Genomic DNA, 23,752 nt, shown 5'->3' on the forward strand with positions numbered 1-23,752 from the left:
CTTATTAATTGCTAATACAATAAATTTGACTTTATATCATTTGAATTTCATGAATATAATCATATTATACACTTAATGAAATAGACATATAAGAAATAACTGGTGATGTAAGAAATTCACAGAAATGTGTAAAATATTTCAAGAATTAATACTCAGTAGATATTTGCATTCTAAAGCTTATAAATGCAGATGAACCTCTAGTTGTTTTAGTTGCTGGTAAAATTTATAGAGGTATGTGTATTTCCTCTTTAAACGGGTGTTAGTGACTTGGGGCGGGGGATGGGTGGGTTCATATCTATTCTTCAGGTCGTGTTCTCAAGAAGGAGCTACTGAATGGGAAGACAGAAATAATTTCTTTTCTTTGCACAGCTGGTATTGATAAATCTCAGGTGTATCTAAATAAAATCTCTGGCAGGCTGTGATATTTATGGCACTATCTCTTGTGACTTTAGGTTCATCTTGGCACCAGACATAAGGCAGTTCCACATCAGGCCCTTGCCTTAAACAGCTCCTGATGCCAAGAACTGGTGAATTACTCCTTTGGTTTCAATGGATGGTCAGAAAGGATCATCAGGATAAACTGTAGATTTTCTCTCACTAATCATGCTCTCTTTTCAACACTGAAATTCTAGACTTTAGACAGAAGTATTGAACTGGGTTATAGGGAGATGTGAGAAGCCTCCTGCCATCGAGGATAAGTGGACATATCTAAATTGGCCTGCTACCTAAAATTAATAACCTCAATCACTTGGATGGTGGTATCCACAATTTTCTCTGCTGTTTGTGTGGCATATAATAAAACATTGTCATATCTAGCAATTCATTTGCAAATCTTACTTGATTTTGAAGCCATAGGATACCTCAACTGTCAGCTTGAATGACTGGAGTTTAGTTTTTATTTCTCAGAATAAAACAGTTTGAAGCCTAATTAATATCCTCGGAAGGAACTTACAGTAAACCTCCTAACAGCTTCAGTTTTCTGACCTTGAAGAAAGGGAAAATGAAGAGACCATGGCGCCACTTCCAAAGCAAAGCCTGAAGTTCTGTGCTTTAGAGGTGGTGTTGCCATCCTATGATTGCAGGATTCTGGCGTTGGCTTGGTGGGGGACCCTGTGGATAAGGTGGAGGAAAGGTCTGTTTTCATTGGGGGTGGAGGAGGGTAAGGAGTTGAAGTGGGAGGGATCTCTTTTTCTTGCTTTCTAAAACTCATCTTTTCAGACACGTATCAAGCCCTTCCCTCTTTGAGCTACTGAAGTCTTGGGCAGAGTTTTTCTGTCTTAAAATATAGATTTTTACCCTAGGCAATACCTGACAGAACCTTTCAATAAATAAATAAATTTATTTATTTATTTATTTAGAGACAGAGTCTTGCTCTTTCACCAGGCTGGAGTGCAGTGGCATGATCTTGGCTCATTGCAACCTCCACCTCCTGGGTTCAAGCCATTCTCCGGCCTCAACCTCCTGAGTAACTGGAATTACAGGTGCCCACCACCACACCCAGCTAATTCTTACATTTTTAGTAGAGCTGGGGTTTCACCATGTTGGGCAGGATGGTCTCGATCTCCTGACCTCGTGATCTGCCTGCCTTGGCCTCCCAAAGTGCTAGGATTACAGGTGTGAGCCACCGTGCCCGGCTAGAACCTTTAAATTTAAAATTGTATAGTGTACTTCCTGACAAGAAGCTTAGGAGGAAGAAGGAAGTAATGTTTTTCCAGTTTTTGATTAAGAACTTGCTTTGTACTAAAATAGTCCTTCAAATATGTATCTCTTACAGCCTTAGTTATCCCAACAAAATTATCTAAAGATTTATTTATCTATTTATTATTATATTTTAGAGACAGGGTCTGGCTCTGTTGCCCAGGCTAGAGTGCAGTAGCATGATCATAGCTCACTGTAACCTCAAACTCCTGGGCTCAAGGGATCCTCCCACCTCAGCCTCCTGAGTAGCCAGGACTACAGGCATGCACCACCACATGTGGCTAATTATCTTTTCTAGGGATGGGGTCTTGCTGTGTTGTCCTGCCTGGGCTCAACCTCCTGGCCTCAAGCGATCCTCTTGCTTCAGGATCCCAAGGTGCTGGAATTATAGGCATGAGCCACCCCCATGCCAAGTCATCATCTAATTACAGAGTCTCACCCTGTCGCCCAGGCTGGAGTGCAGTGGTGTGACCTCAGCTCACTGCAACCTCCTAGGTTCAAGTGATTCTCCTGCCTGAGACTCCTGGGTAGCTGGGATTACAGGCACATGCCACCATGCCTGGCTAATTTTTGTATTTTTAGTAGAGATTGGGTTTCACTGTGTTGGTCAGGCTGGTCTCAAACTCCTGACCTCATGATCCACCCCCCCTCGGCCTCTGTAAGTGGTGGGATTACGGGTGTGAGCGACCGCGCCCGGCCCATTCAGTCTTTTTTTAACTCATAGAAGGGCTTCTGCAGAAAAAGAGTCTACTATAGATACCTAGAAAGGGTACCCAATTGATACTGACATTGAGATTTTTTTCAGGTATTCATGACCCTCAGGCTTAGGGTTTGAAGTCAGAGGCAGGGCTGTAGGCTTTCATGGATGATGCCCAGGGAGGAGCCAGATTGTCTGTACCAAACCTTTTTTGTTGTTTTGAGATGGAGTCTCGCTCTGTCGCCCAGGCTGCAGTGCACTGGTGTGATTGCAGCTCACTGCAACCTCCACCTTCCAGGTTCAAGCAGTTCACCTGCCTCCTGCCCACCACCACACCCAGCCAATTTTTTTTTTTTTTTTTAATTTTTTAAAAAATGTTTAGTAGAGACAGGGTTTCACCACGTTGCCCAGGCTGGTCTCAAACTCCTGTCCTCAAGTGATCTGCCCATCTTGGCCTCTCAAAGTACTGGGATTACATATGTGAGCCACTGCGCCCGGTCTCTTTTTGAGAATAGTCTTACTCGGTCGCCCAGGCTGGCGTGCAGTGGAATGATCGCAGCTCACTGCAACCTCCGTCTCCCGGTTCAAGCTATTCTTGTGCCTCAGACTCCCAAGTAGCTGGGATCACAGGTGCATGCCACCACACTTGGCTAATTTTTGTATTTTTAGTAGAGATGGGGTTTCACCATATTGGCCAGGCTGTTCTTGAACCCCTGGCCTCCACCGGCCTTGGCCTTCTAAAGTGCTGGGATTACAGGCATGGGCCATCGCGTCTAGCCAATAAAACTTTTCGGTGAGTGATTCCAGCCCTTGATGCATAGGAGGGTAGGGTCTGTAGGAGTGTAGCCTTAACTGATGAATCTGAAAGCTCTGGGTGATGTGAGACATGTGCCAGGTTCTTGGCTTGTATCTGCCTCTAGTACTTCAGGAACTTCCCAACTAGATGGAGGCAGTAAAAATGGGCCCTGCCAGGATGTACCTGTAACAGAGCCATTCAACCATACCCTTGTGCTGTCTGCCTTTAATCATGAAGATTATGAGCTAAGAATGTGGATGCATTTTTATTTTTTAAACATGTAGCAATGATCACTTAGCCATCTTAAATCCATTTGTTTTGGTTGGATTTAAGACCAAGCAAAACAAAATTAAGACTAATTTGTTTTGGTTGGATTTATGAAAGGAAAGATAGTCCAGATTGCTATTCAGAAGGCTTTGTCAGATGCATTCCAGAAACTGTTGATTGTGGTTCTAGGTAAAACTTTCTCAATCATCATTGAAGTACTTCAGTTTCAATGAGCACATAAACGCATTTTGAAAAGTTAATTGGATAAAAATATAGATGGATAAAAATATTGATGGATAAAACACTCCCTAGTATGCTTTCATTTGCTAAATTATTTCACAGCAACAGACTCAAATTTGTTTTTTGTGACATTTGTAGAAAAAATGACAGCAAATATTGTCCCTAGTTTATAGATGTGAAAGGACTTGCCTCAGTTCATACAGAAAATGTTTGAGGCAGGTCTTCTTTAATTGCATGCCCATCATACAGAATAGTGATTATAAGCCTCGGACACATGGATTTGAGTCCTAACTCTGTCTCTTAGATTTTTTAATGCAATTTTAGATCTTATGGCCAGAGAGATTTGAAGATATTTAATATCTCTAAGCTGCAATCTTTATCTGCAAACTGGGGTTAGTAAGCCAGTCAAGCTTCTGGGGGATATTGTAAGACAAAATGAGACGACAAATGTCAAAACTCAGAACTGTACTTACAAGGTAAGCAGATAGAATATGCTGTTATTGTCATTGCTGTTTTCTCTCTGAATAAATACACTCTCAGCTGAAGAGTTTATTAGATTATATTTTCTGAATCGAGAATTCTCTTCCCGCTTTCATTTCTGGCACTGACATATTGGCCAAATATGATTCTCATACAATAATCAGCTGCTTTGCTGTGAGCCTTGGAAGTGGTCATGCTGTTGTATGGCATTGCTTGTATTCCCTGTTCAGTTCTACAGTGGTGCAGATGTCATAGCCTGTGCCCAAAGGAAACATGGTGTTTAGCAAAGAGTCCCTGAACGGAGTTGCTCTTCTGCTTCACAGCCCTGAAGGATTAGAGACTGAGAGATCCTAATTAAGTTACTACAGACTTTTATTTGCTTGTAAGAGGTGGCCATGATTGCTCTCAGCTTTCCAACCTGGGCAGCCCTTCTAGTGGAAGTCTTACTTCCTTGGTCATCAACTGTCAAGTCTGAGTAACAACCTTTAATAACGAAGCTAAATGTGTGGGTTGTCCCCCTCTCCCTAGTATGCAGAGGTATCCTTTGCACACACTCAAAACTTCTTAGACCAAAAGCCCTTATAGCTGTAGTTTTCCTTGAAGGAAATTGTATTGTCTATAGAGTACGTGGGCCATTTTCTTCCCATAAAATGTTCGAATGTTCTATCTCTGAGGGTTTGTTCATTGTATCTGGTGGCATTTTGGTTCTCAGGGAGTAGACACCTAGCTGTGCTTCTAACGTGAAGTGTCTACTAGCCCCATGGTCTCTGTTTTGGATTTGAACTTACTTCAGCCCCCCACCTGATGCCTTACCATTTAATCATATTGTGATTCAACATTTTTGTTTCCACATTTCTTATTTCCTATGTTATTATTCCTTAGTTCCTATCTGTAACATCGTAAAGTACTTTGACCCAAACACAGTTAATATTTCACACATATGTTAAAAACTGAGGTGTGAGACCGGACATGGTGACTCACACCTGAAATCTCAGCACTCTGGGAGGCCAAGACAGAAGGATCACTTCAAGCCAGGAGTTCGAGACCAGCCTGGAAAACAAAGTGGGATCATGTCTCTAAAAAAGAGAATTAGCTGGGCAAAGTGGTGTAGTCCCTGATATTCTGGAGGATGAAGCAGGAGGATGACTTGAGCCCAGGAATTCCAGGCTACAGTGAGCTACAATAGTGCCACTGTACTCCAGCCTGGGTGACAGAATGAGACCCTGTCTCCAAAAAAAAAAAAAAGAAAAAAAGAAAAAAAAATCGAAGTGTATGATGAGGAGATGAGGAAACTTCCAGGAAAATGCTCTTATTTTCTGCTTTTAGAAACCAAAAGAATGTCTCATTGTGGGCTGCTACCATTATATGCAGGAAGTTTTAGAATGAAAAAGATTCTGAATTGATCCTTGCTAACTTTATTTCAGAAAGTGGTAAAATAGTTGTGGCATACAGACCCAGTGAAGAGATTGTAGATGTCAGATGGGAAGAAGAACTACACGGTTTAATTCAAGTGTGTTGGAGATAAAAACTCAGGAGTAACAGGGCCAGGTGCAGTGGCTCACACCTGTAATGCCAGTGCTTTGGGAGGCCGAGGCGGGAGGATCACCTGAGGTTGAGAGTTCAAGACCAGCCTGACCAACGTGGAGAAACGGTGGCGCATGCCTGTAATCCCAGCTACTCGGGAAGCTGAGGCAGGAGAATCGCTTGAACCCGGGAGGTGGAGGTTGCAGTGAGTCGAGATCATGCCATTGCACTCCAGCCTGGGCAACAAGAGTGAAACTCCATCTCAAAAAACAAACAGGCCGGGTGCGATGGCTCACACTTGTAATCCTAGCACTTTGGGAGGTGGAGGTGGGCGGTTCATGAAGTGAAGAGTTCAAGACCAGCCTGGCCAACATAGTGAAACCCTGTCTCTACTAAAAATACAAAAATTAGCTGGATGTGGTGGTGGGCGCCTATAATCCCCGCTACTTGGGAAGCTGAGGCAGGAAAATCTCTTGAACCCAGGAGGCAGAGGTTGCAGTGAGCCGAGATCATTCCACTGCACACCTCTCTGGGTGACAGAGCAGGACTCCATCTCGAGAGAAAAAAAAAACAAAACAAACAAAAAAAAACAACTCAAGGGTCAGATAACATAGCCAGTATAACCATAATTCAAAATAAGCAGCAGAATTTGGAGGATAATTTGCTTCATTCTCAGGAAAATGTGAAACTCCGAAACTGCTTTTTGAGTGCAGGGTATTTCTGGGGCTTTTCCTAAAGTCTTGACCCTTGGCTCTTTCCCCTTATTTGGAGTTTGGAGACAGAACTGAGGACTGTGCTACTACAGCTGTGGACACAGGAGAGGGGTTAGTCTCCTCCGGCCCCAGGAGTAAGGGAAGCTGGGCTGCTTGAACACAGGCCTTTTTAGAGCTCCCTTCAAACAGGATCCCAGAGATGTGGGGAGAATGTAAGTGGCCTTAAGACTGATTGTGCTACAGCTTTCGAAAACGATAATGCCTTTCAAATATGGCTTATTACTTGGATCTCAGTATCTCCCATGTACCTTGGGTGGAATATTTTGCTGAAGATCTTTCTGTCGATCATTTACAATCATGTGCTGCAAAACGAAGTTTAGGTCAACAATAGACCACATATATGATGGTGGTTCTATAAGAGTATAATGGAGCTATCCCTATACAGGTATACTATTTTTATCTTTTTTTTTTTTTGAGATGGAGTCACTCTGTTGCCCAGGCTGGAGTGAGTGCAGTGGTGCGATCTCAGCTCACTGCAATCTCCACCTTCTGGGTTCAAGTGATTCTCCTACCTCAGCCTCCTGAGAAGCTGGGATTATAAGCACAGGCCACCACACTCAGCTAATTTTTGTATTTTTAGTAGAGACTGATTTTGTTGGCCAGGCTGGTCTCAAACTCCTGAACTCAGGTGACCACCCACCTTGGCATCCCAAAGTGCTGGGATTACAGGCCTGAGCCACTGCATCCGGGCCCATTTTTATATTTTATACAGTATTTTAACTGTACCTTTTCCATGTATATGTACACAAATACCTGCCATGGTGTGACAGTTGCCTTTAGTATTCAGTACAGTAACATACAGTACAGGTTTGTAGCCTAGGAGTGCTAGGCCATACCATATAGCCTAGGTGTGCTGTAGGTTACACCACCTAGGTTTGTGTAAGTATACGCCATGATGTTAGCACAATGGTGAAATCACCTAGTGACACATTTCTCAAGCTCCTCACATGGCAAGCAACGCATGACTGCGTATGAAAGCTCTTAAATAGGGAATAAGTTTCTAAATTAATCTCAAAACAGTCATTATTTACTACATATGGAATTTTTTTTTTTTTTAATGGAGCAAAAGTATCATTTCAGTGGGAACTTAACTTGGGGCTGCAGTGTTTTATTTAACTTTCACCCCAAAGTTGGAAAGTGTTTTGAAGTTTTTCCCTGTAAAATAATTATTTTAATTCAATTTAAATAAAACCCACCAAGGATACCTCAAGCTTTAAGAAGTCTAGCTTCCTGTGAAATGTGAGAGGAAGTCAGCACTGATTTCAGGAATCTGATTATAACAATAGATCCATGCCTAAATGAGGCGAATCTTGGAATCTCTTCAATTTTAGTTTAGTTTTTTGAGACAGAGTTTCTCTCCTGTTGCCCAGGCTGGAATGCAATGTTGCGATCTTGGCTCACTGCAACCTCTGCCTCCCAGGTTCAAGCAATTGTCCTGCTTCAGCCTCCTGAGTAGCTGAGATTACAGGTATGCACCACCACACTTGGCTAATTTTGTATTTTTAGTACAGATGGAGTTTCACCATGTTGGTCAGGCTGGTCTCGAACTTCTGACCTCAGTGATCCACTCACCTCGGCCTCCCAGAGTTCTAGGATTACGGGTGTGAGCCACCGCACCTGGCTCCCCTTCCATTTTAAAACCATCACTATGCACCCTGTGCCTCTGCTAGGCACTGGAATAAGATGAAGCACCTTCTTGGAGTTTACATGCTGATAATTGTGCCAGACAGTAATAAAATAGGTAAGAATGGCTGTGGGGGAAGTCAGCTGGGTCCTAGTTATAGTCGAATTTCAGGAAATTATTTAACATGCTGACTTCAACAGCTTAAGCCTCTCCTCCATGTGTGCACACAGGGTAGATCTCTGAAGGGTGGCGCTGTAACTTCTAGGGTAATGGCTGTGTTGAGTCAAGGCAGGATGACAGTTCAGCCTCCTCCCAGGCTAGTGCAAAGGGCTCTTCACTCGGATTAAAGCCTTCTCTCCCAGATGAATTGCCCACCCCCAACACCCCTCCTACAGAAAATGTGGAGTCCTGGCTTGTTCCCTGGCAGCCCCTACCTAGTAGGGTGGTGAATTAATTATCAAACATGCAAAACATGAAACAAAAGATACCGAAAGTTTAGCGAAAATGGCAAATTTTGGAATAAATGACTGTAATGTGCCTCGTGTCTGCCACCCGAACTGGCCCCCATTTTGCAGCTCAGTTGCTCTCCCTGGAAGGAAGAGTATGCTCGGATTTCGCCTTGGAGGAGGAAGAGTTCAGGCTGCCAGAACTGGACTAGCACTTCTGAAGATCCTGAGGCGAGGTCCTGTGACTTCCTTGGGAAGCTCTGCCGCGCCCCCACCCCACCCCACCCCACCCCACCCCACCCCACCCCACCACAGCAGGCCGCTGGAGTCGTGGGACCACCTGGGTCTATGGACCAAATCCTTCCTCACTAAGGGAAGGGGAGGGGTGTTCCGGCCAGGCAGGGTGGGAAGAGGTGCCTGGGCAGGATTGTGACATAAGAATGCTCTGGTGACATGGAACAGATCTGTGGCATAAATAAAGGTGTCATAAACACAGGGCGGGGCGCACGCTTATAAGAGGCATGAGTGTCTCAGGGCTGCCAGAATGGCTCCCGCTCAGTGCGCGGTGCCAGCGTGCCTCATGTCCCGGCTGCGTTTCTGGGGCCTATGGCCCCTCCTCACGTGGCAACTATTGTGTCTACTAGTCAAGGAGGCTCAGCCTCTGGAGTGGGTCAAGGACCCGCTCCAGCTGACCTCTAACCCCCTGGGGCCGCCTGAGCCCCGGTCTTCCCGCTCCTCCCATCTCCCATGGGAATCTCCCCATGCGCCCACTCCCCCAGCAGACCTGGGGGACTTTGATTACCTGGGGCCCTCTGCTTCCTCGCAGATGTCAGCCCCACCCCAGGAATCGACTGAAAATTTGGTTCCATTCCTGGACACGGATTCAGCTGAAGAGCTGCCCCTGGGGCCAGAGCAGTTCTCCGCTGCACACCAGGATTTAAATGACAAGCTGACTCAGGAAGAAAGGCTCCCAGAGGTGGTCCCACTGCTGGACGGGGATCAGAATCAGACCCTAGTTCAGCTTCCTCGCCTCAAAAGTAAGGTTCCAACTGCAGATCTAGATCGGGCTGCAGGCCATCAGGCAGATGAAATACTTGTTCCGCTAGACAGTAAGATTTCAAAACCAACCACATTTATTGTTTCGCCCAAGAACCTGAAGAGAGATCTAGCTGAGCGTTGGAGCCTTGCTGAGATTGTTGGAATTCCACACCGATTATCCAAACCTCAGCGTGAGAAACAGACTTTGCAGGATGAATATTCGAGTATGGACACACTGTATCCCGGCAGCCTGCCTCCAGAACTCCGGGTGAACTCAGATGAGCCTCCAGGGCCCCCTGAGCGAGTTGGACTTTCTCAATTCCATCTAGAGCCGGAAACTCAAAATCCAGAGACCCTTGAAGGCATCCAGTCCTCTTCATTCCGGCAAGAAGCCCCAGGGCAGTTTCCACAGCTCCCTGAGGAGGAAGAACCTTCTTCCACCCAGCAGGAGGCCCCAGCTCTGCCTCCAGCATCCTCTATGGAGAGTCTAACTCTACCGAATCGTGAGGTGACAGTTCAGCCTCCAGGTGAGGATCAAGCTCATTATAACTTGCCCAACATTACAGTTAAACCTGCAGATGTGGAGGTTACCATAACTTCAGAGCCTACCAAGGAGACAGAATCTTCCCAAGCCCAGCAGGAGGCCCCGATTCAGTTTCCAGAGGAGGCGGAACCTTCTGCAACCCAACAGGAGGCCCCAACTGAGCCTCCAGGTCCTCCTATGGAGCATGAACTTTCCCCCAGTGAGCAGGAGCAGCCAGCTCAGCCTTCGGAGTCTTCTGGGGAGGTTGAATCTTCTCCAGCCCAGCAGGAGGCCCCAGCTCAGCCTCCAGAACATCATGAAGTCACAGTTTCACCTCCTGGTCACCATCAGACTCAGCATTCAGATTTGCCCAGTGTCTCTGTTAAGCCTCCAGATGTGCAGCTCACCATAGCAACAGAGCCTAGTGCAGAGGTGGGAACTTCTCCAGTCCTCCAGGAGGCTACAGCTCAGCTCTCAGGGCCAGGTAATGATGTAGAACCTCCTGCCATCCAGCACGGGGGCCCATCTCTGCCTCCAGAGTCACTGGAAGAGGCTGGACCTTCAGCAATTCAACAGACTTCAGTTCAATCTCCGGAAGCTGTTAATAATGAGAACCCCTCTCCAACCCAGCAGGAGGCTGCAGCTGAGCATCCACAGACCGCTGAGGAGGGTGAGTCTTCTCTAACCCAGCAGGAGGCCCCAGCTCAGACTCCAGAGCTCCCTAATGTAGTTGTAGCTCAACCTCCAGAGCATCATGAGGTAACAGTTTCCCCTCTAAGTCATGATCAAGTTCAGCTTCCAGCATTGCACAATGTCACTGTTAATCCTGTGGATCACATGGTTACCATGACTCCAGATTTCACTAATCAGGTTGAACTGTTAACTCAACAGGGGGCCCCAGCTCAGCCTTTAATGTCCCCTGAGCAGTTTCAACATTTGAAAGACCAGCAGCTAAATAGACCTGAAAATTATGAACTTCCTCCAGTCCATAAAGAGCCCACAACTCAGCCTCCAACTCAGCTCTCCTCAGAGTTTGAAAGTTCACTGAATGATGAAGCAATAGGTTCACCTCTATATATGTCATATACAGATGTAGATATGGGGTTTACCAGACCTACAGCAGTCACTATGCGGGTACAACCTTCTCCAGTCCAGCAGGACAGCCCTCCTGTTCCCACTGAGCAGGCTGACTTTTCTCTAGCCCAGCCTGATCTCCCTTCCCCACTTCTGCATCCTCCTGAAAAGACTGAATCTCCAGTCCAGCAAGAGGCCACAGCTCAGATTCCAGATTCCCCTAAGGAGGCAGAACCTTCTCCAGTCCAGCAAGAGTTCCCAGCTGAGCCACCAAAGCCCCCTAAGGAGGTTGACCCATCTGCAACCCAGCAGGAAGCCTCAGGTCCTCCTCTGAAGTCCACTGAAGAGATCAGTCCTCCACTGCAGCAGGAGATACCAGTTCAGCCATCAGAGCCACCTGAGATGGTCGAGCTATCTCCAGTCCTACAGCAGGCCCCAACTCAACTTTTAGAGCGACCTAAAGAGGTAGAATCCTCTCCAGTACAGCAGGCAGTCCCTGCTCAGTCTTCAGACCCCCCTATGGTGATAGAACCCTCTCTGACCCAGCAGATGGCCCCGTCTTTATCTCCAGAGTTCCCTCAGGAGGTGGAACCATCTCTAACTCAGCAGGAGGTTCCAGCTCAGATTCCAGAGCCCCCTATGGAGGCAGAACCTTCTCTGACCCAGCAGGAGGCCACAGTTCAGGCTCCAGAGCCCCCTAAGGAGGTAGAAACTTCAAGGCAGCAGATGATCCCGGTGCACCTTTCAGAGCCACCTAAGGAGGTTGCAGCTCAACCTCCAGCTCATGATGAGGTGACAGGCCCAACACCAGGTCAGGATCAAGCTCAGCATTCAACATTGCCCAGTGTCGTAGTTCAACCTTCGGACCTGGGACTTACCATCATTCCAGAACCCACTATGGAGGTTGAATATTCTACACCCCTGAAGAAGACTATCATTCCTGCAAAGCACCTTAAGGTGACACTTCCACATCCAGACCAGGTTCAGACTCAGCATTCACACCTGACTCAAGCCACAGTTCAACCTTTGGACCTAGGGTTTACCATCACTCCAGAATCCACGACAGAGGTTGAACTTTCTCCAACTGTGCAGGAGACCCCAACTCAGCCTCCTAAGAAAGTTGTACCCCAACTTCTAGTATATCAAGAGGTAGCAATTCTAACACCAGGTCAGGATGAAGCTCAGCATCCAATGTCACCCAGCGTCACAGTTCAACCTTTGGACCTGGGACTTACCATCACTCCAGAACCTACTACAGAGGTTGTACCTTCTACAGCCCTGACAACTACAGCTCCTCCTCCAAAACACCCTGAGGTGACACTTCTACCTTCAGACAAGGGTCAGGCTCAGCATTCACACCTGACTCAAGTCACAATTCAACCTTTATACCTGGAACTTACCGTAACTACAGAACCCACTACAGAGGTTAAACCGTCTCCAACCATGGAGGAGACCTCAACTCAGCCTCCAGACGCAGGACTTACCGTAACTCTAGAACCCACTACAGAGATTGGACATTCCACAGCCCTGGAGAAGACTACAGCTGCTCATCCAGACCAGGTTCAGACTCTGCATCAAAAACTGACTGAAGTCACAGTTCCACGTACTGAACTAGAACCTACTCAAAATTCATTGGTGCAGCCTGAAAGTTACGCCCAAAGTAAGGCTTTAACTGCATCAGAGGAACAGAAGGCCTCCACAAGCACCAACATATGTGAACTCTGTACCTGCGGAGATGAGACACTGTCATGTATTGATCTCAGCCCAAAGCAGAGGCTCCACCAAGTGCCTGTGCCAGAGCCCAACACCTACAATGGCACCTTCACCATCTTGTAAGGATCACCTTTCCCCAATTGTCCTCTGTGTCCTGCCTGACGTGGCAGCCTTTTCCTGGAGGCCTTCCTGGGCTTTCTTTATCTCCCCAAGCCATCCTGACAACTGACTTTCTGCTTTCACCTTTGCTTGTCAGCTCTTCCTTCTCCTTATTCTCCTTTAATGTTAGACCCATTCTCCTCTCTTTTACTTTTACTCCAGTCTTTTACTCTTACTCGTTTTCTTACCCATTTTTATTTAGCCACATCACACCATTGCTTAACTGCTGCTCTCCTCCCATTTTCGCTTCACCTTCTTTACAGCAGCCTGTCCCTCTCCCAATCTCAGTGATGAGGCTCTAAGTGGTTAAGAGTTGATTCCAGAGCCAGGCTGCCTGGGGTTGAACCCAGTTCTGTTTATTAGCTTGGTGACCCAGAGCAAGTTATTCCGCTCTGTGACTCAATTTCCTCACCTTTCAACTGGGGATTATGCCAGTTCCCATTTCATAGGATTGTTGTGAAATTTAGGTGAGTGAATATATGAAACACTTCATCAGTGCCTAGCATCAGTGCCTAGGAGTGTTGGCTGTTAACATGATTACTCAGTCCTTTAGTTATGTCCACAACTCATCTTTGTCCCTGACTTTCTATATGTAACACTCGTTCCAAGTATGCTACTGTCTCCAGAACATGAAAATGATAGGAGGGAAGAAAGAGAATAGGCATAAAAAGGGAGGTATATATAATTAATGACTAAAAGATATTGCAGACCATTGGTGCTAGAATTTACCAGAATCTGTGATCCTTGAGGTGTGGAGATCAAGGAAAGCTACATGGATAAACTAAAACTTTATTTGGGTCTTAAAGAGTAACTATAATTTGTTAAATAGAAAAAAAATGGGGCTGGGCGCGGTGGCTCAAGCCTGTAATCCCAGCACTTTGGGAGGCTGAGACGGGCGGATCACGAAGTCAGGAGATCGAAACCATCCTGGCTAACATGGTGAAACCCCGTCTCTACTAAAAATACAAAAAACTAGCCGGGCGAGGTGGTGGGCGCCTGTAGTCCCAGCTGCTCAGGAGGCTGAGGCAGGAGAATGGCGTGAACCCGGGAGGTGGAGCTTGCAGTGAGCTGAGATCCGGCCACTGCACTCCAGCCTGGGCGACAGAGTGACACTCCGTCTCAAAAAAAAAAAAAAGAAAAAAAATGGGAGTACAGTCTAGGCAAAGGCATGGCTACAGGTATGGTTGGAATTTAGTAGATCAATCTGGCTGCAAAGAATTAGGTGAGGGAGCAGTGAAGATATGATTATGTAAAACCTTGACTGTCAGCTATAGGAGTTTGAAAGTTACACAGTGAGGTATGGAAAGCCATTGAAAGTTTCCAAGCAAGAGAGATTAAATGATTAAAACAGGAGGATTATTTTATTTTATTTTGTTTTTTGCTTTATGTTCAAATGTAGACATGCAAAGGATTATTTTAGAATCCGTATGTAGAGCGCCCAAAAGGAAAAGCTTATTTCCAGGGAGACAACATAGAAAGGTCTCGCAAAACGTAGGAGTAAAGTGTGAAGGGGCCAAATCAGATGGTTGTAATAAGAGTGGAAAGAAAAAGCCTAGGATGTTTCAGCAGAGGGCAAAGCTTTGGTGCTACCTGGCATAGGATTTCTTTCTGCTTATTTATTGATAGTGATAGGCTTTTGCCTATTTTTCTGTTGAATTATTTACCATTTTTGTGTTGATTTGTAGGAGTTTGTTTAAACACATAAGTGCTTTTGGATAAAATACTTACATTCAAAATAATTAACTGGCACTGTCTGTCCAAGAGATGGGATGCATAGGAAGTTAAGCTTCCGGGAGATGCCTCATCATTTGTGCCAGTGGCCCCGCATTGTTTCTTGATGAATTGTGCAAACTGGGAAGCTGATTGCTCTGGAAATGAGAAAGCAGGTGTTATTTTCTGTTTCTGAATATCCTCGACAAGGTTGCCATGATTCCTTTATTTATCCTGTTCATTCTTTTCCTACCTATTCAAGGATATAAACTGTGTTTCTTCACAGAAATTTCCAAGGAAACTATATTTCGTACATTGATGGAAATGTATGGAAAGCATACATTTGGACCGAGAAACTGTGAGTATATTCTCTCCAAATATGACAAAAAACTAACTGCATTGTAAGATCCTTCTCGGTCCAGAATTTTGAGGTCGGTACCTCTGAGAAAAGATACTTCCCCTCATACCCCAAATCAACCTCTGTTGATGGCAATTCTATGGTTATTTTAAAATTAAATGTGGTACGCTCTCTTTAAGAGGCAATTTAAATTTATTTTTTATCATAAAAATAATACATGGTTATGTTCTTTTTTGTCCTCTTTTTTTTTTTCAGAGATAGGGTCTTACTTTGTCCCCTGGGCTGGAGTGTAGTGGCACAATCACATCTCACTTCCCAGGCACAAGCAATCCTCCCACCTCAGCCTCCAAAGTAGCTGGGACCACAGGTGCACGCCACCACGCCCACCTAATTTTGTATTTCTTGTAGAGACAGGGTCTTCCTATGTTGCTTAGGCTGGTCTTGAACTCATGGACGCAAGTGATCCTCCCACCTTGGCCTCTTAAAGTGCTAATATTACAGGCATGAGCCACCATCCCCAGCCCATGATTCTATTTTTAATGTGTACAAATGCAATAACAGATATAACAAAAACGCCCCTTGTGCCCTACTCCCGCATCCCTGAGGTAATGCTACTCTGCATTTAGTGTACATGCTTCCAGACTTTTTCCCATTTGCCTACATACATATTTACATAAAGCAAAATAGATTTGTTGTGTGGTCTTTAAATTTTTTTCTTTACATAAGTGGTAACATCTTGCAACTTGATTCTTTGACTTCATGACATGCCTTAGATTTGTTTCCTTCCCAGTACTCAGAGGGTCACCCCATTCATTTAAACTCCTGCATCATCCATAGTCTGGATGCATCATAGTTTATTTAATTATTCCCCCATTGATGAATGTTTAGATTATGCTTAGTTTTATTGTTACATACATTGCTGCAATGAAATCCCTGTACATGCTTCTTTGTGAACATGTATACTATGGGCAAGTATTCCTGTAGAATAGATATCTAGAAATGGAATTGTTAGGGTGAAGATTATGTAGATGTAAAATTTTAATGGCCCTCAAAAATGTCCCAACTTACTCTATTGTCAGCAGAAGAGGACAGCATTCATATCCCCACACCTTTCACCACTGGGTATTCTCCAACTTTTTGTTGAAGTTATGGATGAATAAAAGGGATTCCATCTAAAGTTGAATTTTTCTGATTACTCATGAATTTAACTAAATGTCTTTATATGTTTATTGAACATTTGTGTTTCTTCTCTGAGTTTTCTGGCCTTTGTTCATTTTCCTATTGAATTGTTTTATCATTTTCTTACTGATTTATAGAAGGAATTGGTTTAGAAACATAAATGATTTTGGAAAAAATGCTTATATTCGAAGTAACGGACATTTTTCATAACAGTTTGTGTGTCACATCATTAGTTCAACATATATAGACAAGTCATGCATGAGTTCTAAATTAAAAATAAAACACATGCTAGGCGCAGTGGCTCATGCCTGTAATCCCAACATGTTGGGAGGCCAAGGTGGGCGGATCACCTGAAGTCAGGAGTTTGAGACCAGCCTGGCCGATAGGGCGAAACTCCATCTCTACTAAAAATATGAAAATTAGTCAGATGTGGTGGTGGATGCCTTTAATCCCATCTTGGGAAGCTGAGGCAGGAGAATTGCTTTATTTTTTCAGATGGAATTTTGTTCTTGTTGCCCAGGATGGAGTATAATGGCTTAATCTTGGCTCACTGCAAGTTCCACCTCCCGGGATCAAGCAATTCTCCTGCCTCAGCCTCCCGAGTAGCTGGAATTACAGGTGCCCGCCATCATGCCCAGCTAATTTTTATATTTTTAGTAGAGACAGGGTTTCACTATGTTGGCCAGGCTAGTCTCAAACTCATGACCTCAGGTGATTCACCCGCCTTGGCTTTCCAGAGTGCTGGGATTACAGGTGTGAGCTGCCAGGCCAGAACTACATTTTAAAAACAAGAAAATTATTACAAAGGTCAGGATAGTGGTTACCTATTAGGGTTAGAGAGAGGGATATGATGGGAAGGGGCACACTGGGGCTTCTGGGATGCTAGCAATGATCTTTGGTAACAATGTTTACATGGGTATCTGCTTTATAATTATTAAACTGAATATTTGGCCAGGTGAGGTGGCTCATGTCTGCAATCGCAACACTTTGGGAGGCAGAGACAGGAGGATCACTTGAGCTAGGAGTTTGAGACCAGTCTGGGAACAGAGTGAGACCCTGTCTCAGAAATTAAATTAAATTAAATATAAGGAACATTGATCTCCTGTGTACTTTATGCACATTGTAGTTCTCACATATTTTTGATGGGGAAAAAGGTTGAATGGCTTCACTTGCAGCCCCGACATGGTTCCATGTGGGGCTTTCATAATAAGGTTTAGGGAAAGAGGAGGAAATGGAGGTTCTGCTGATCTTGGTGCCACCCAGAGGTGGATTCTGAAAGGGATTTTGTGATCTAGAGAGGAGGCATGAAATATACAATTTGGTGGGAAGAGTGGCTAGGGGTGTCGTGTGTGTGTGTGTGTGTGTGTGTGGTGGTGGTGGTGGTGGAGAGAGATGGACACAAAAAGGAAAATGTAAGAAAAGGTTTGAATGAAAGCAGAGCAGATACCACCGTCTTGAAACGACCATGACCCAGCTTTCCCCCACATGCAGGACATAGTCCTGTGCGGCAAATAGTTGTACTTTGCATTTTAATCTAGAAATAACTTGTTCATTTTCCAGAATTCTCAATGAAAATTATTTGACTGAATTACATAAGGATTCATTTGAAGGCCTGCTATCCCTCCAGTATTTGTAAGTTAGTTAATCACATTTATGAGTTTTTAGTCATATAATCTGTAAAACGAATAAGGGGTTCAAATTAGATAATCTCTAAGATTTCTTCCAGCAACAAAATTCTGCAATTCTGTAAGTTTGTATAGGTTTGCCCATCTCTAGTATTAGCTACCTCCTATGCATTTTTAGTTTTTTAATTCCATAGACGAAATACAGACAGAAAAAAATTTCACATGGTAAGAAGATCTGAGCAGTGACTGACACCCGTATGAACCTTGTTTTATAAGTGTTCACACACCATCTTCTTCTATTCAGTCTACAACTAATAGATAAATAGCACATTAAGATTTTTGCATTTTTAAAGGACTGTGAAAGAAAAAGAAAAGAAACAAAGACAAATATGTGAGAGAGATCACATGTGGCCCACAAAGCCTAAAGTATTTACTGTCTGACTTCACAAAAAAAAGATTTGAAAAAGTTGGTTTAGTAGGATGAAAGGAATTAAAGTTAACTTCAGATTGTTGCCTAAAGGAGAAGATATAGACCATCTACATTCATTTGAACGTCATTAATCCAGAATGTTTTGGTAATTTAATGGAAATTAAATTAACATTTATTAAAAATCAGCTGAATTGGCTGGGCGCAGTGGCTCATGCCTGTAATCCCAGCACTCTGGGAGGCCGAGGCTGGCGGATCACGAGGTCTGGAGATCAAGAGCATCCTGGTTAACACGGTGAAACCCCGTCTCTACTAAAAAATACAAAAAATTAGCCAGGTGTGGTGGCAGGCGTCTATAGTCCCAGCTACTCAGGAGGCTGAGGTAGGAGAATGGCGTGAACCTGGGAGGCGGAGCTTGCAGTGAGCTGAGATCTGGCCACCGCACTCCAGCCTGGGCGACAGAGCGAGGCTCTGTCTCAAAAAAAAAAAAAAAAAAAAATCAGCTGAATTATATAAATAATATTATCAAGAATATTAAGCTCCCAGGAGAATAGACTGGTATTAAAGATTTCAGTTCAGGAATTGTTATATGAAAAGAGATGTTTAAAATGATGGTTAAGTGGCAGAGCTAGAAATGTTTACACTAAGAAGCATATCAGAAATGCCCCTAACTCTTCACCAATTACAAAATACTATCTCCCCAAATCTGTTACCAAGAAAGTGATACCTGCATAGTATTTCTGTCTGTTTAGAGACAAGAAGATACTATGTTCATTGTTATGAAAGTTTGATTCTTATCCTTTGTCCATAGAGGTGTGTATGTCATTAATCCTTACTAAGCTCATTAGTGACGCTGTTTTGCAAACAGATTCTTTCAAATATAGAGGAATTAAGGAAAGTGGGTGTAAAGACCCTCAAGTGGATGCCAAAGTGCCACAGTGGCCATGAAGTAATAAAACTACGTTTCCTTTAAAATAGTCATTTTCCTTCTACTCACTCCCCCAGCTATTCATTTATTTTACAAATATTTGAATTTACTTTTTTTCCATGTGTCAGTTTTAAACATGGTGGGCAATGCAGATGAGCAAGACCTAGTCCATGCTTGCAAGGAATTTATGCTCAGAAGAAATTGGATGGAAAATAACTACATTAAAAAGAATAAATGGATGTGGGCACTAGGAGGGATACATTGTTTCTGCAGCATAGGAGGGATAAATTATTTCTGGAGCACAGAAAAGGAGAAAATGTCTTCAATTTGGACCCAGGAGGATGTTACTAGAGCAATGCCGTTTGAATAGGACTTTGAAGGGCCATCGTGTAACATCGGACAGACATCTTGGGGAATATATTCTAAACTTGCAAAAGGAAAATGGGAGAAGGGCAAAGCGCAGGAAAGTGTTCGAGGAATACCATGAGTACCTGTAGAGTACAAGGAGGAAGAGTAGGAAATTGGAGCCAGATCTTCTAGGGCTTTGAATGCCAAGCTGAGGAGCCATCATGGGGAACCGTGTTACTGCAGCAGTGCTGTAGATAGATCTGCATCACAATCACTGAGAGGGCGCGTTAGAACTCAGTTCCGGACTCCGCCCTCGTGGTTACTGATTCAGTTGGTCTAGAGTGGAACCAAGAATTTGCATCTTCAATAATTTCCCAGGAAATGCTGGTCTTTGCAAACCACTTATGGAGAGTTTATCTGATGACTGTGTGCAGGATAGTTTAGGAAGGGAGAGACTAGAGATGGAGACATCAGCCAGACAGCATTATTCCATCCAGGTAAAGAGGGAGGGAGAAGCCCCATCGTTGTATAACTGAAGAAATTGCTTTCATAAAATATTAAAGCAATATAAAACCAAAAATGAATTTCTAATAATATGATAGAAATTATATTAATATGATTTAATTCAAATCATATTTGAATTCAGTTCAAAGTTATGTGTTAGGTAAAGGGGTAATTTCCTTTCAGATGATGTGAAAGGATGTCTTTTATTTCTTCTGATATTGAACTGGCTTAGGAAAACAGACCTAAACTAGGAAGTTGTATAAATATGAGGAAATTTTTTTTTTTTTAATGGAGTCTCGCTCTGTTGCCCAGGCTGGAGTGCAGTGGTGCAGTCTCAGCTAACTGCAAGCTCCACCTCCCAGGTTCACGCCATTCTTCTGCCTCAGCTTCCCAAGCAGCTGGTACTACAGGCGCCCGCCAACACGCCCAGCTAATTTTTTGTATTTTTTAGTAGAGACGGGGTTTCACCGTGTTAGCCAGGATGGTCTCGATATCCTTAACTCAGGATCTGCCAGCCTCGGCCTCCCAAAGTGCTGTGATTACAAGCGTGAGCCACCACGCATGGCCCGACTATTTTTTTTTTTTTTTTTTGAGACGGAGTCTCGCTCTGCCGCCCAGGCTGGAGTGCAGTGGCCAGATCTTGGCTCACTGCAAGCTCCACATCCCGGGTTCACGCCATTCTCCTGCCTTAGCCTCCCGAGTATCTGGGACTACAGGCGCCCGCCACCTCGCCCGGCTAGTTTTTTGTATTTTTTAGTAGAGACGGGGTTTCACCGTGTCAGCCAGGATGGTCTCGATCTCCTGACCTCATGATCCGCCCGTCTCGGCCTCCCAAAGTGCTGGGATTACAGGCTTGAGCCACCACGCCCGGCCAGCCCGACTATTTTTTAATATTAGAAATTATATATAGAGAGAAAAACTTTGAGCTCATAATCTACAATTTGGTGAGACTACTAAAGGGCATCTAATCAAGTCTACTCCTCTCAGGAGAAATTGATTCCAAAGTTTGTTAAGTTGTATATTTATTAAAAACACGAAGGTGAGACTCTAGGAGAGGTATGGGCAGGGTTAGGGGCTCTGGAAAGTTCAAATACAAGTCCAAACGTTTAGAGTTGAGGTGAAAAATGTGTATTCAATATTATTCTAAACTCTTGCTATTATTCATACTAATCGACATTTAATAACTAACCAAGGCGATATTTTCCTTTTGCTTTTTCTAGAGATTTATCCTGCAATAAAATACAGTCTATTGAAAGACGTACATTTGAACCACTACCATTTTTGCAGTTTATGTAAGTTACACATATAACTATATTGTATTTGGCATTTTTATAAAACTTAATTATAAACTTCTTTGCTATTCATTTTGAAATATGATTAAAGTTTTACCAGTAGAAAGCTACTAAAATTATAGAGCAAATCCTTTTTGTCTCTAGCAAGGATTAGTGTGAGAATTATGACACAGATCATAGTGAATCATCAGAGAGCAGTGGTTCTCAGCTGGTGTGATTTTCTACTCAGGTGGCATTTGGTAATGTCTGGATACAGTATTGATTGACAAAACTGTGGGTGTGCTCCTGGCATCTGGTGGGCAAAGGCCAGAGATGCTGCTAAACATCCTCCAAGGTACAAGACAAATGCCCACAGCAAACAATTATAGAGTCCAAAATGTCGATGGCACTGAAGTTGTGAAATCCTGTTCTAGGGAAATAAAGATCACTTCACACTTCACACAGGTATTTACTGAGCGTTCACTGTTTTGTAGCTAATACACCACATGTGCAATGTTAAAGTATAAATCATAAGCCAGTATCTTCCACAGTGAGATTTCCTTAGTGCATACAGGAAGGATTGAGGTTATATTCCATCCTATATAAATTAGAATCATGGCAAATGATGAATGTTCTGAAACAATTTTTTTTTCCTTTGGCTTGTGTCTTTTTTTTTTTGTAGAAATCTTGGTTGCAATTTACTCACAGAACTGAGCTTTGGAACATTTCAGGCCTGGCACGGAATGCAGTTTTTATACAAGTTGTAAGTGAAATAGAAGATGAATACATGTAAAGAACTATTTATGTATAAAAACTCATACAATTATTAGTTAGCTGGGTATAAGCCCTTTATGAATTCTGAAAAGTATATCTTAAGATCCATTCGTTTTTCTCAAATGGGGAAACTAAGGTACAAAGAGGCCAAGAGACGTACATAGCTTATATATGACCTGCTCTGCTTGTGCTAGTTCTGACCTATGCATCGGCAAGAAAAGGTATCAAAGAAGTGACCCTCAACTTAGCCTTGTTGCTGGTCTGGGTGGCTTAGGCCTGTAATCCCAGAACTTTGGGAGCCGAGGTAGGCGGATCACCTGAGGTCAGGAATTCAACACCAGCCTGGCCAACATAGTGAAACCCCGTCTCTACTAAAAATACAAAAAAACTGGCTGGGCTTAGTGGTGCAGTTTTTTGCCCCTGCAGGAATCTGTGTTAAGCTCTTCCTTACTTGCAGCTAAATGTTGCAGACATTTAAGCAGTTAGAAACTCTGCATATCAGCAGGAATCAAAGTTAAATCCAAAGTACAGGGCCGGGCATGGCAGCTCACACCTGTAATCCCAGTACCTTGGGAGGCCGAGGTGGGAGAATCACTTGAGGTCAGGAATTTGAGACCAGCCTGGCCAACATGGCGAAACCCCGTCTCTAGTAAAAATACAACAATTAGTAGGTCGTTGGCCGGGCGCGGTGGCTCAAGCCTGTAATCCCAGCACTTTGGGAGGCCGAGACGGGCGGATCACGAGGCCAGGAGATCGAGAGACGATCCCGGCTAACACGGTGAAACCCCGTCTCTACTAAAAAATACAAAAAAACTAGCCGGGCGAGGTGGCGGGCGCCTGTAGTCCCAGCTACTCGGGAGGCTGAGGCAGGAGAATGGCGTAAACCCGGGAGGCGGAGCTTGCAGTGAGCTGAGATCCGGCCACTGCACTCCAGCCTGGGTGACAGAGCAAGACTCCGTTTCAAAAAAAAAAAAAAAAAAACAATTAGTAGGTCGTGGTAGCAGGTGCCTGTGATCCCAGCTGTCAGGAGGCTGAGGCATGAGAATGGCTGGAACCCGGGAAGTGGATAATCATCATCATCATCATCATCATCATCATCTAGCCAGCTTCACTACAATTATGTAGGAAACGCCAGGAAAACACTGGAATCACGGTTGATAAAAATTGATGAATTCACTCAAAAACATTCACTGAGTGCCATGTCCGTTTGTGCCAGGTACTCTACTAAGCGCCAGGGGTAAAAAAATCCATCTCAAAGACACACCAAGATGAGGACTTTGTCCCCAAGGGACTTTCATTCCTCAAGGAGGAAGCGGCTGCTGAAGGGAAACATACGAGAGCCATGTGGGGATCTGTACAGCAGGGTGACCAGGAGAGGACAAAGCAGGAATGGGTGGTGGGTAAGAAAGACTTGAGGAGACACTAACTTGCTTATCTCGAGTTTCTGTGTTCGTCTTAACAGAAAAGGGCATTTGCTTCATGGTGATGAAAAAATCAGAGCCAGCAGATACTGGAAATTAATACTCATTTCATATAAACAGAATAGAGCTGAACCCTTCAAACTAAGTCACAGTTA

General features: G+C 44.1%; 1 protein-coding gene, 1 long non-coding RNA gene and 1 pseudogene across 17 annotated transcripts in view; 2 read left to right on the forward strand and 1 right to left on the reverse strand.

The window, feature by feature from the left end:
• Positions 1-23,752, forward strand: part of LOC716147 (leucine-rich repeat-containing protein 37A3) — a 76,695-nt gene that overhangs the window by 24,949 nt on the left and 27,994 nt on the right. For 2 of the 16 annotated variants that reach the window (XM_077972183.1, XM_077972184.1), the window contains 5 exons: positions 9,372-13,012; positions 15,049-15,120; positions 17,860-17,931; positions 21,352-21,423; positions 22,085-22,165. In XM_077972183.1, coding sequence (XP_077828309.1) covers positions 9,372-13,012; positions 15,049-15,120; positions 17,860-17,931; positions 21,352-21,423; positions 22,085-22,165 — 3,938 coding nt within the window. Of the gene's footprint in view, positions 1-7,845; positions 7,944-8,946; positions 13,013-15,048; positions 15,121-17,859; positions 17,932-21,351; positions 21,424-22,084; positions 22,166-23,752 lie in introns of those variants that run through there. The other 14 variants (XM_077972190.1, XM_077972189.1, XM_077972188.1 and 11 more) reach the window with 14 other exon arrangements.
• Positions 280-8,860, forward strand: LOC144335209 (RAD52 motif-containing protein 1-like; annotated as a pseudogene).
• LOC144335820 (uncharacterized) overlaps positions 19,850-23,752 on the reverse strand; it is an 81,069-nt gene continuing 77,166 nt past the window's right edge. The window contains exon 2 of the long non-coding RNA XR_013407011.1: positions 19,850-20,028. This is a non-coding gene — a long non-coding RNA (uncharacterized LOC144335820). The remainder of the gene's footprint in view (positions 20,029-23,752) is intronic.

Source organism: Macaca mulatta, chromosome 16 (genome assembly GCF_049350105.2).
Source record: "Macaca mulatta isolate MMU2019108-1 chromosome 16, T2T-MMU8v2.0, whole genome shotgun sequence".
NCBI classification, from domain to species: Eukaryota; Metazoa; Chordata; class Mammalia; order Primates; family Cercopithecidae; genus Macaca; species Macaca mulatta.